This window comes from Phalacrocorax carbo, chromosome 15 (assembly GCF_963921805.1).
Source record: "Phalacrocorax carbo chromosome 15, bPhaCar2.1, whole genome shotgun sequence".
Taxonomy (NCBI): Eukaryota; Metazoa; Chordata; class Aves; order Suliformes; family Phalacrocoracidae; genus Phalacrocorax; species Phalacrocorax carbo.
This window is the reverse complement of record NC_087527.1, coordinates 7922242-7934895: the sequence shown is the minus strand read 5'-3', so window position 1 is coordinate 7934895 and position 12654 is coordinate 7922242. Positions and strand designations below refer to the sequence as shown.

The following is a 12654-nucleotide window of genomic DNA, read 5'->3' as shown; positions in this document are numbered from 1 at the left end:
TACAGTGAAAGATGTATCCTCTGCACATGCTGGAAGGAAGAACAAAGATACCGCACAGTGCACGCGAGTATTTTTTTCTAACATGGTAACTGGAGTCTTTTTAAAATAATTATCCTTATCTGCCTTTTTGTTGCATTTTTGTACCTTAAAGGCGATGTTGCCATCTGTGACGCTACCAGAGGTAGTTCTGGTTTAGTCTGAAACAGACACATAATCCCTGGAAACATTTTTCTGACACTTTCAGACAATCTTTGAGCTTCCCTGTTTCCAAAACAGGCTCTGTACACTAGGGGCAAAGAAAGGCAGGGTGGCGGTAGGATGACAGCGCTCAGTTAGGTCCTGTATGTATGTTTTCGTGGGTAACAGAGCTAGAAGAGCAGCAGAGGGATGCTTAGTATGTTTGATATTAATGCCAAGACTTTTCTTTCGAAGGAAACCTGAGGCTTTTTTAGCGTTACAAAGAGCTGTAGTTTGTTCTAAAACTATAACCAGCTTTTCAAATGCTTTAAATAGATGTTTTCAGTGTCAGTGCTGTTTGTTACTGAGAGTATGTACCCTTTTCGTGCTTCAGGACTGTTGTTCCAGTGTGCAACAATGATCGATGATGTCCTCCTTACGTTGCTTTGGCTGACTTTTGATTCAAAGAGGTAGACTTCGTACCTGAAGTTTACCTGTTACTGAAGTTTACCTGTTAATGTCTGCTGGTAATTGCACTACACTTGCAGGATGAGCTTTTACTTTCAGTTTACTTTTAACCCTTCATTGCTAACAAGCACCCATGAAAACAGGGGCTTCACCCAGCACTGCTGTGCTGCCCGTTCCCTCACCATTGAAAAGGGGGTAACAACTGTGAGGTTATCAGAGCTGGGAAATGGGACTGCCTCGTCCCTTCAGTCAGCTACAGATAAGTTAATAACAAACAGAATATGCACAGACAGAGTCCGGGATTGTTTACTGACCTTTTTATTTGTACGAAGAGACATAGCAGGGAGGGAAGAGTGAATGCAAACAACAATGCTGCTCCCAGGAACTTGGAGCCGTAGCTGCAAGCTACACCATCCCCCCCACCATGAACAGCGCACGGCTACAGGCCGACTCGTACATCAGATGGACTGACAAAAATCAGTGATACAGGACTCAGTGATCATAAAAGAAAAAGGATCAGAAAGCAATAGAACAGCACTATCCTGCTTCCTCACTCATGTTTTGCCTAGATTAGTAACTAGATCTGTTCTAGGCCAGCCTCCAATGTCACTTTACTAACAGGGCAGCAGCAAAGAAAATCCCCCATCACAATGAGAGTGGTCAGTGTCCTTTAGAAAAAACCAAACACAGAACATGCCAGATGCAGCACAAGGTTTTAGAGAACAGGTCTACACAATTGTTCTGGAAGTGAAGTTTTAAAACACTAAATAAATTACTAGCCAAAACACCCCTATGTTAAATACCAAAGTAATACTTAATAAGCAAAAATCCAGTTACTACTCATAGCAGTGCAAAACAAAATAGCAGCATTCATATGTAAGTGTGATTTCAGTGTAAACACTTGAATTCGTTACTGAAAATGCATAGAACAGGTCTGTCCAGAGCTCAAACGCAGCATACTTCCAGAGAGCCTGAGCCCAGCAGCCTCAAGCATCTGCCTGGCTTGCAGACATTTGGAGGCTCCCACTTCCAGTGGGACAGCAACCTGCTGAGGAGCACAGATCCACCCGCACGGAGACGGCTGCGCGGCACAAGCTGGAAACCCTCACCCGCACCCCAGTTCGTAACAGGTTCGGCACGGCTGTTTTGGTGCAAGGCTGCTTGCGGCTATTTAGGTAAGAGTTAAAGCAAATAACATCAGGAACGACAAGCCTGTCCCTGAACAGCTACACCAGGGTCTGCTCACGCTTCAGTATTTCTGCTCAGAGGCAACCGGCACAGCTCCGGTAGGCTGCTGAGCTTTTGCCTTCTGACTATTTTTGAAGGCCGCACTACAAACCCTCAAGACTCAGCATTCGAGCGAGGAACGGGCACAGAAAGCAAGGCTAGACGTGGCCTGCTCAACAGACAGCGCCGGCAGCAGCCCGGCCGCGTCCTCATGCCAGCCCAGCGCGGCTCCCCGCACACCCCCCCCGCACACCCCCCCCGCACCCCGCCCCGGGGATGCTCCCGAGCACGTCGTGTCCGATCCAGCCTCACGGAAACGCTGCGTCCTGGGAGGGCGTCGCGCCGCGACGGACCCCGCTGGAACCCGGCCGGGCTCGCTGCGGAGGCGCTCCCGGGCAGCTCCGGGCGCCAGTCCGCTGGGGACCGGGCCGTGATTTCCAGCAGCCGGCCACGCCGTCACCCGCAGCGACGTCACGACGGAGCCACGCGATGCTGCGTGGGCAAAGCGCCGCGCGCACGCCATCGCTCGCGTCCAGCCGGCAGGAGGGGCGGCGGGGGCACCGGGCGGGGGCGGCAGCACCTTCCCGGGGGGGGCCCCCCCCGCCGGGACCCGCCCCGCTACCGCCGCCGGACGGGCTTGTAGACGCAGACGGCCATGAGGATGATGGTGAGCAGCAGGGCGCTGAGGATGCTGCCCAGCAGCACTGCGGGAGGAGGGAGCGCGACACGTTAGGACTGGAACGCCCTCCCCGAAGCATTTCCCCGCGTTAGCTTTTAAAATAAAGAAACAACGAAACCCAAGCAGAAAGGCGCCCAAGCGCTGCCGTATCTGTAACCCGCCCCTCGGCCGCTCCTTACCCAGGTTCTGCTTCTGCAGCACGGCGTAGGGCCGGCTGCGCTCCGCCGGCCCCGGGGCCAGCAGGGCCAGCGCCGCCAGCGCCCAGCCCCGCACCGCCGCCAGCCCCATGGCCGCGCTCCGCCGCCCCCGGCCCCGGCCTTTGTGCGCCTGGCCCGGCCCTTCCTCTTCCTCCCGCCCCGCCCCGCCCCGGGCCCGCCCCGCCCCGCCCCGGGCCCGCCCCGCCTGGCGCCGCCAGCGCCGGGCCCGCCCCTCCGGGGGGCGGCGGGGGGAGCGGGGCGGGCCCGGGCTGTGCGCGCCGCCGTGCTGCCGCTGCGCCCGCGGGGAGGCGCGGGGGCTCGCCCCGGCCGGCCCTGCCCCCCCCCCCCCCCCGTGTGTCCCCCGGCCCCGCGTGTTCCCAGCCCCGCCTCCCCCAGGCCCATGTGCATCCCCAAGCTCTGTGTGTCCCCAAGCCCCGTGTGTCCCGGCCCAGCCCCGGCTGTGCCCCCCTGCCCTGTTCTGCACCCCCCTGAAGGAGAGCGGGAGCCGCCGGGAGGGGACGGTGAGGCTTCGCCGCAGGACTCCCGCACACGGCTGAGACGCCGGCCGGGAGGTGCTGCTTTGCCTGCACCGCGGTGAACGAGGGCGCTGGAAAGTGTTTAATGGGCCAAATAACTGCTGAGAAATGGTGGGATGGCATTGGAAGTGATGTGACATTATGGGGAAGCCCCACACGTGGCAGGTGGCTGGTTCACACCAGCACCAGGGCTGCTTCACCCTGACCCTAATATGTGTTTTTAAAATGAGATATATTAAGATCATTTTTTCTTCAAATGCCAGAGGCTGCCACTTCTCTTGCAGCCAATCCTCCTGGCTCAGCGGAGGTGCCGCATCGCGGGGGCAGAGCCGGGGCTGGGCGGCAGCAGGGACAGACCTGCCTTCCTGGCTTGAGGGGGCCTGGCTGCAGCAGCGTGTCCCCAGGAGCAACCCAAGGGGCCACACAATTTCTCTACTGGACTTGCTCTTTGCAACAGAGCAAGGTATTTGCGTGTCAGGACGGTGGCAGCTGCCTCCCCCAGCCCAGCCCTGCATGCTCAGCCGCACCACGGCATTTCATGAACACAACACAGCAAGCTTCGGTTCCTCTCCCTCGTCTGATCTCCTAACAATTGATATCAGCTTTATTTTCCACATCACTCGCGGCACAGCTAGAGGCATGCACTGCTCGTGCCAAGCAGGTTTGCACAGCAAAGTCGCAAATGTCTCTAAGCAAGGTGTGTTCACAGCTTGTACCGTCAGACAGCAATCCCTGTGCTGTGGCACTTGCAGCTGCGCCTCCGTCTCCACGGGAAGTCAGGGTTCATCTCCAAACTGGAGGATTTTGGTCCTTGGCTTCCTGTGGCGTGTCCTGTTCTCCCTGCTGTGGATCAGAGGCTTCCCTGCCCGCAGCGAGGTCAGCCTCCGGTCTGCCAGCACGTGCTGGTGGCACCGCTTCCACCGGGATGCTCAGATGCAACAAGAGCCAGTGGCCAGGGAGCTGCCACCAGCATGTGCAGCTGCTGGGGCAGATGCGAGGGGCAGGTTGCTGTGAGGAATGTGATGGCAGCTTCTCTTCTGCCTGCGCCATTGCTTTGTTGGGGCAGGGGCAGGAAGCCAAAGCAGTCTCTGTGTCCCCTGGATGTGCCGCCGGGCTACAGGAGAGGTGACATGCACACCGCCTCTGCTTGGGGGTCTCGTGCTGTTTTCTCCGGCCGAATGCAGATGGCGAGGCGCTGGAGGGTATAAAGAGGCAGAGAAAAAAGGCAATGGGTTTCCTTCCCGCACCAAGGCCTGGTGCCACACGCAAGGCTGCCTGCCCTGATGTGCTGAAGCCATCCCCACCGGGATCTCGCTCGCTGCAGGGCCGGGGCTGTTGTCAGCTTGCAGCAGACCACAGTGGGCAGAAGGCGTCCTAAAAATGGGCTGAGAGGAGAGGTGACAGCTGGGGACAGTCTCCTGCCTCCAGGGCCATGCTGACATAGCCCCACTCCTCCTGGCCCAGTCAAAATCATAGCTTCAGAAATATGACTTAAAACAATCAGGCCATGGAGCCATGCTCCTGAGCCCTTTTCTAAGCAGCTCTCCAGGTGTGATTTAATTGCCACATGAACAAAGATGCTGAGGAGGCATCAACCATCTGCCCAGCTCTCCAGCCCTGGTCTCATGCTGACCCAAGCGAGGGTTCGTGCCCACCCCCAGCCCACGCAGGGGCCACAGGATTGCCCACCCCACTCCTGACCTGCTTGAGAGAGCCTGGTGTCCAGACGAGCTTGTACACCATGTAGAAGGGGATGCAGATGAAAGATGATGCTCCTATGAGGTACCCCACTGAGATGCTCCACTCGGGGTACTGATAGTCGAAGAGTGTCAGAGGCGGCTGGTCCAGGAGGGAGCTGATGACTATGAACTGTAACAAACGAGGTGGAGCCCGTTAAGGAATGACGCTCATGGGGCTGGATTACGGCAGGACATGCCCCACTGCCAGCCACAAGCAAGTACAGGGCAGTAGCAGGGCTATATAGCCCACAAAACCCATGTGCACATGACATGGGTGGCCAGGAAAGCTCTTTCGTGATGGCCAGTATCCTTGGCAGAGCAGCCCTGTTGGCTCCCCATGAAGAGCAGATCAGCCGCGACATCTCCCCAGCCCCACAGCTGACACCAGCTCATGCCATAGGTTAACAGTGTCTGTATCCCACGCCACTGTTGCTCTCCTGACCATGAAAGGCCAGGATGGATGTTGCAGTGACATTTCCCAGACTGCCACCCCTCGCTAGGTGTGGGCTGGGAGGTCTTCGTCTAACAAACCCCACAGAGACAGTGGCCTGCAAAGGCTGTACGTCCCCATGCTGAAATCAAATAATTTGCTGTCTGCTTTGATTATAATACTTCTCTCTTAATAACCTGGGCAAAGCGCTTAGAGCCATAATTAATCCTCACAAGGCCTCTTCTGCAGATCTGGCGAGATTAGACGCCTCTGCCTCTCATAGACGGCAGCCTTTGAAGTGTTGGGGGAGCTGGCATTTCAAAGGGGACGGATCCGGCCCGGTGCACAGCGCCGCAGTGCTGTCAGAGGCGCAGCTGCGGCTGGCTGAGCCAGCGGGAGCGCGGGATGCTGCGGGCCAGGAGGGTGAAATGGGGCAGTGAGTACCCAGCTGCCGGCTCCCAGCCTTGCCCCGGAGCACAGCTCCAGAAGAGGCTGGAAAATGCATTTCCACCTCCCTTTCTTGGTGAAACCTGCTATCCCAGGGCCTGCGGGCAGCCTGTCGTTGCTTGTGGCCAGAGCAGCAGCATGGGGAGCTGGCAGGGAGGGCCGGCACAATGTCCTACAGCCCTGGCCAGGATCTTGGTCCACCCTCCTGGCAGCTTATTCACCCCATGCAAGCAAGAGGGGAGCCAGCGGCGCAGGCGCCCGGGGAGCTAAGCAGCAGCAGCAGCCGGCGAGGGGAAGAGCAGGTCCGCTGTGGGGCATTCAGAGGACCGTTGCCAACCCAGGCTTTAATTTGGGCCGTAGGTACTCACCGCTAACAAGGCAGGGCTGATGGCAACCCAGCACACCTTCCAGAACAGCCCCGGGGTGAAGCCCAGCATGACTTTCACATCATGGGAAAACCTCTGTATTCCTGCCAGAGGAGAGAGCCATCACGGCCCTGCAGACCCGTGGGGGACGTGGGTACAGGGTTGTGGACACGATGCCCTCCATGCCCCATCCCAGCCTCGCCAGGAGTCACACACATGCTTCTGCCTCCAACCCCCCTGGCATTTACTCATGTGCATAAGGTTAAACACCTGTATTTCATAACAAAGGCAACTTCTTACCATAAAACCAGGAGACAGCTATTGTTTCCAGTAGCACCACTGCCAGGATTGAGCAGCCAGCACCAAACTCCTCCAGTAGCTTCACCACGTAGGCTCCCCCCTGGAACAGCACGAGGAAGGGGAGGGAGGCTGTAGACCCCGTGGGGATGTGGAGCAGGTCTTGGTCAAAGTCCCACACCAGGGATTGCTGGAGAAACGAGTAGGTGTGTGGTGGGGCCGGGAGTGGAGCGGTGCCCGGTACTCACGTAGGTGAGGGTGCTCAGGGAACCCAGAAAACAGACTGTGATGAGGCCGAGGACGAAGAGCTCCCGTCGCCCAGCCAGGACCTGGGGGTACTCGTCCATCACAGCTGTGATCACGGCCTCCAAGCCCCCAAACTGCAAAGGAAATGCTGGTGTGGGGTGGAGAAATGAGACATGGGGACAGTCACCCTCCCCAAGAAAATCTGCTCCCCCCACAGCCCCTCTGCCTGTGAGCAGAGGGAGGGCATCCCATCTTGTCCCCTCCCTCCGTCCCCACACTGGCCATGCTTGGAGGGCTCAGGCAGGCAGCCCTCCTTCCCGAGGCCATAGCTTCCCTTGTCACCCTGCTATTAGCCATGGGACACGGCCATCCCCAGTCCCTGCTGGGGACACGGCCCCAGGCTGCACGGCCGTGCTGCCGTGCTCCACAGAGGTGCCTACCGTGCTGTCCAGCCCCAGTGTTATCATCATCAGGAAGAATATGATGGCAAAGAAGGTGGATCCCACCATGTTGGCGATTGCTTCAGGGTAGGTGATAAAAAGGAGGCTCGGCCCTAGGAGGCGACACTGGTTTGGTTTGCTGTTCCCTGCCTGCTCTGGCACAGCCCTGGGTGCTGGTGGGAATGCGCTTGGGGAAGATGCCCCAAAGCCAGAGCGAGCACGCCTGGCCCTGGCTGAGAGACAGGGCTGGACACCTCGCTGCCCTCCGCTCCTGGGATCCGCTCCTGGGCACAAGCCCCCGCACCCCAGCAGACCCCCAGGGCCAGCCATCACCCCGGCCCCCCTCAGCCGCAATGGGCACACAGAGCCCTGGGCACCAGGGCACTGTGGGGCCAGGGTGGGGTGATCACGCTGGAGGGAGGCGAACCTTTATCTCTCGCGACATCCTCCACCTCCATGTCCCTCATCTCAGCCATATAGCCCAGCACGGTGAAGATGACGAAGCCCGAGAGGAAGCTGGTGAGGCAATTCACTGTGCTGGTGACGAGCGCATCCCTGGAAAGCACAAAGCAGGGAGATGTGTTCTGTGGCAGAAACCTTGCTCCAGCGCAGCTCTCACCCCATCTCAGCTGCCCCAGTTGCCTGCACCCGTGCTGGTTCCCTCTCCCAACACCGCATACCAAAACCACCAGTAAAATGGGGAAAGATGCTCAGCCAGTGGCCACGGGTTGCAGGAGCTGTCGGGATGTGGCTCCACTGCAGCCTACAGGGACCCATGGCTGCGGGAGCTCACCGGTAGCAGTTGTTGTGGAAATGGTTGTAGCTGGCGAGAGCAAGAAGGACACCGAATCCAGGGCCCAAGGAGAAGAAAATCTGCGCAGCAGCATCAACCCAAACCTGGCAGGAGAAGAAATAGGCAGGCTGGGATGGGGCTGGGCCATGCCCCACGGCATGCCCACCCAATGGCATGCCCACCCACGACATAGGGACGGGGTCCTTGTTGTTACATGCTGCCAGACCTCCTCTCTTGCTTGCCCCATCCCCCCATGAGATGTCCTGGGAGCAGGGGAGCTGCCACAGGACAGGAGGAGCTCGTTTCCACCCTGGGGTTCTGCAGCAGCAGAATTAAGTGATGGCATATGCACTCCCCCATGCCTGGAGAGGGGATGAAGTCGAGGGAAGCCCCAGGACCCCAGTGCCCAATCCTTCCCCAGGCAGGTTCAGCACAGCACGGCAGCACAGCCCTGATTACCTTTAATGAGAATTCTCAAGTACTGCCTGGTAATTACCCACAGGAAGCCTATTGTCAGGCCAGGGAGAGAACAGGGCACAAACAAAACCCAGCAGCAATGAGATGGGTGATTCAATTATAGATTTACATTTCCAAAAGCCTGTCCCGGGTGTCTCATTTCTGTAGGAACAAGGGCCCCATCACCCACACCACTGGCAGCAGGACCAGACCAGTGGGCAGGGGTGGTTGTGCGACCCAGGAAGGGGGCCTGGGTGCTGACATCCCCAGGGCAGGGGGCAGTCAGAGCTGGGGTGGCACGTCCCACCACACACTCACTGCGGTGCTCAGGAGCTTGCCCCAGTCCGGGCGCAGGTAGAAGATGACCCCTCTCCAGGCGCCGGGCAGGGTGGCCCCCCGGACCAGCAGGATAAGGAGGACAACGTAGGGCAGTGTGGCTGTCACCCATACCACCTGGGAAGAGGCAGCCGTCAGCTCCCGGCACCAGCAGAGCTGCTCCACTGAGCACCCAATCCACCTGTGTCAGGCACGGCTGGCTTGCTCGTGGCTGCCTAGGGTGGCTGAGGGTAGGGGTGTGGGGAGGAGGCAATATTCCATGTTTAAACAGCCAGGAGGACCCCACCAGCTGCCAGGCAGATGCTCTGCTCGGTCCCTCCTGCCTGGCCCTGGCCATGGAGGGGATGCTGCGTGCCAGGCTGCGAGCCCCCATGTGCCCAGGGCTCTGGCACATCTGTGCCCAGGCAGAGCTGGCACCAGAGCACTCTTTCTTACCTTCCCAGAGGTTTTCACCCCTTTCCACAGGCTGAAGTAGACGATGGTAAAGATGAGGAAGAGGCAGAGGAGCAGCTGCCAGTGGATCCCCCCCACATCGTACAGACCCCCCGACTTCTGGATCTCCAGAACCTTCCTCCTGCGGGCAGGGACCCCACGGCCGGGGAAGGTGTCTCAGGCCAGTGCAGTGCTGCTGGCTCTGCCCTTGCAGGCAGCTGGGGAGTGGGCTCAGCCCTGGGCAGGCGTCCCATGCTCACCTCTCCCCTGGAGCACAGGGCACGGTGGCCATGAGCTCCCCAAGAGCATCCCCACATGACGGCCGTGGGCAGTAGCATACCTGCTCCCAGGCACCCCAGTCCTGCTCCCCATGCAGAAGACCCAAGAGCCTCTGCAGGGGTGTTCCCCAGGTCAAACACATCATCCACTTATGTGCACTTACGTATAAAATTCTTCAGCAGGGGACCTGGAGAAGTTGGTCCAGGTCACATTGCTCCTCCCAAAGTAGTTGGTGCAGTCAGGTGTGTTCCAGGGGTTGTTGCAGCTCGCCCAGGGCAGGGTGCCCGAGAGGGAAGAGTAGAAGTAGTAGAGAGCCCAGGCAATGATGGTGTTGTAGTAGAAGGAGACATACAGGCCAATGATGCAAATGGCAAAGCCAATGCCTGGGGAAAGAGGGGGGCAGACTCAGCAGCCCATGCTGGTCCAGCCCTCTGGCTGGCCCCCAGGACACGGCTGCAGGAACCTGCACCGCCTGCACGGCTCCGCTCACCAACCTGCGTGGCCCTGAGTGCACGGCGGTGGCCTGCGGCTGGGGGTCTCTTACCTTTAAAGATGGGGCAGATGCGCTTCCAGATGGGGATGGCGCCCATCCTGTGGAACTGCCCCAGGGCCAGCTCCATGTAGAAGAGGGGCACCCCTCCGAAAACAGCCATCAACGTGTAAGGGATGAGGAAGGCTCCTGCGGGGTGAGGAGCAGAGCAACGGTGACCACCGTGGCCTCGCACCACCAGCGAGCACAGGCAGGCTACAGGTGAAGGGCTGCCACTGCCATCCCTCCCAGTGCTGGAGGATGCGTCACGTAGCAGCATGCAGGACGGGCTTGTACGTGTGTTTGTAACATGCTTTGCAAATTATTTGTTCAGGGGGGCTCACAGATGCGAGGACCGGGCTCAGTGCCCCAGCTTTCCGCGCTGCTGTGTTGGTCCCCGCTGGTGTCCCAGCCTTCACCAGGGAGGGATCGTTTGGCCAGGACAGTACAAGGAGCAATAGAAACCATCAGGGTGCAGGGGATGGGACACTGAGCACCTCTCAGGTCTAGGAAAGTTTTGGAGAAAATCCCACTGAATATGCATGGTCACCCCAAGACACAATTAATGCCGTAATCTGCATTATTCATAACAATGTCATCTGTACCAGGGCTACACTTGTACCCCATGGAGGTTTTTGGAACTGGAGCTGCTCACCATGCTCATCAGAGTTGCCCTGCTGGGATTAGTTAATTTAACCCCCCCGGCTCCTCTCTCTGAGAGCCCTCCATGTGCTGGGGGAGGCATGTGGTGCAGCATCCCCAGCATCCTCCCACAGCCCCCTGTTCGCCTGGCAGGGCTGCTGGCCTGCAGGTACCACGTTCCTGTTAATAGCCCTTGAGGGTTTCTCTTCTAGGAGCAGCTCCAGCTGGTGGGTGAGCCCACCACCTGCCTGGATCAGTGCTCCCACTCCGCTCTGCGTGGACCATGGCTGCCCTTTCCAAGAGCTGCTATTTGAACTCCTCACCCTCCTGTGTGCGTGGGGCGGGTAATGAAAGCATCCGCCTGAACCACATCAATGAAGAGTGGCTAAAGTTTGCTCTGAGTCCCACAGGAGTAAACCACAAATAACTGTGCTTCAGTGCGGGCACCTGGGATCCACATTTTAGCCTTAAGTATGGTACTAATTATCTCCTTCTAATTTTCCCAAGCAGCAGAGAACGTTACTCGAATGCCGACTTTAGCAATTAAATCCAGCATGCTTTTGCAAACAGCACCAAATTTTCATTCCTCATTTTTGGTTTCCATGCAAGGAGTTTTTCTATCCAGCTCTATTTAAAGCAATTTATTTAGATGTCATTTACTTGGGTTTTTTCCTTCACGGAGCTTTTATATCTTAACTTTCTCATGATCACTCATAGAGGCGAACATCTGGAGCCCTGTGCGGTGCAGGGCTGCATGTCCCGGGGAGCTGAGGCTCCTCCGTGGGGTCCAGCACTGCCAGCTGGACAGGCGGGATCTGTGGCAGACGGCTGGGATGCTTGCGAGGATTATTTTAAAACACAAGCCATCAGAAAGGTTTGCTTTCACAAAGTCACAAGATCATAAAGGGTACAAACCTCCCACCCCAAAATTGTGGATTCTTAATCCTTTTAGGCAGTTTAGAGCACACTAGTTTTCTCTTTGTGATCCTAGAGCTGCTAACACACCTCTAACCATGCTGAGGAAGAAGCGGATGACGCTGGGGAAGAGGTGAATGACACTGGGGAAGGAGTGAATGGAAGGGGATGAAGAAAGACACAAAACAGAAAAAAGACAGATGTCAGAAGTTGGGTTGGTCTCTAAACCACCCTCTCCAGAAAGGAGCAGCTAGAGACAAAGAAAGAAAAGAAACAGCAAGTTTTTCAGCATCGGAAAGATGAAAAACAGATTTCTTTTCTCCAAAAGAAGACTTAATCCTAGCAGTGTCCTTACCCCCTCCGTTTTGGTAGCAGATGTAAGGGAACCGCCAGACGTTGCCCAGATCGACAGCGAATCCGATGACCGAGAGAAGGAAATCCATTTTTTTGCTCCACTTGTCCCTGGGATGGGTTTGGGGCCCCGGGGGCACGTGGCCAGCCATGGGACCTGGGTGGGGGGCCATGCCCTGCCGGGGAGGGCTGGTGGCGGGTGCCAGGCAGGGCTGCTCTGCCATCCTGCCGCCCTGGCAAATCCTGCAGGATTCAGGCTGAGTAACTTGGGGATGGGAAGGATTTTTCTGTTGCTGATGACAGATCCGAGGAGGGGAGGGTCAGGCTGACTGCGCTTCCCCACCTCCCGCTGGAAACCCACAGCACTGAGAGCAGCCAGGAGAGAAACCCATCCTCTGATCAAAGGCAGGAGGGGGGAGCACAGGTTTCTGAGTGCAGGGCTGAGGCGTGAGGACCAGCCTCACCACACAGGTTCCTGTCCCCTCTGCTCCCCAGGTCTGCACGCAGGTGGGTGCATTTTGGGGTTGGGTTGCTGAAACAGAACTGTATTTGCACACAGGTGGTGCTCCTTCCTCCTGCTAAACACTTCTTTCTTCTTGGTATATTTTGCAATTACTGCTCTGTGAATGATGACACCAGACCCACCAAAGGAGATGACTGCTCATTCTTGCAA

At 57.6% G+C, this 12654-nt stretch overlaps 2 protein-coding genes across 2 annotated transcripts; both read right to left on the bottom strand.

The window, feature by feature from the left end:
- Positions 1-947: 947 nt before the first annotated feature.
- On the bottom strand, positions 948-2888 carry C15H12orf76 (chromosome 15 C12orf76 homolog). The gene is made up of 2 exons (XM_064466294.1): positions 2731-2888; positions 948-2576 (listed from the first exon to the last, which is right to left on the bottom strand). The coding sequence occupies exons 1-2, from the start codon at positions 2837-2839 to the stop codon at positions 2491-2493; spliced, it is 195 nt and encodes a 64-aa protein (XP_064322364.1). The 5' UTR covers positions 2840-2888; the 3' UTR covers positions 948-2490.
- A 1510-nt stretch (positions 2889-4398) lies between these two features.
- LOC104043639 (sodium-dependent serotonin transporter) lies at positions 4399-12205 on the bottom strand. Its single transcript, XM_064466688.1, has 13 exons — positions 11986-12205; positions 10089-10223; positions 9708-9927; positions 9269-9407; positions 8816-8950; positions 8042-8145; positions 7676-7803; positions 7249-7361; positions 6811-6942; positions 6566-6665; positions 6269-6369; positions 4986-5153; positions 4399-4479 (listed from the first exon to the last, which is right to left on the bottom strand). Exons 1-13 carry the CDS (start codon positions 12203-12205, stop codon positions 4399-4401), a joined length of 1776 nt encoding a protein of 591 aa, XP_064322758.1.
- Between the last annotated feature and the right edge of the window lie 449 nt (positions 12206-12654).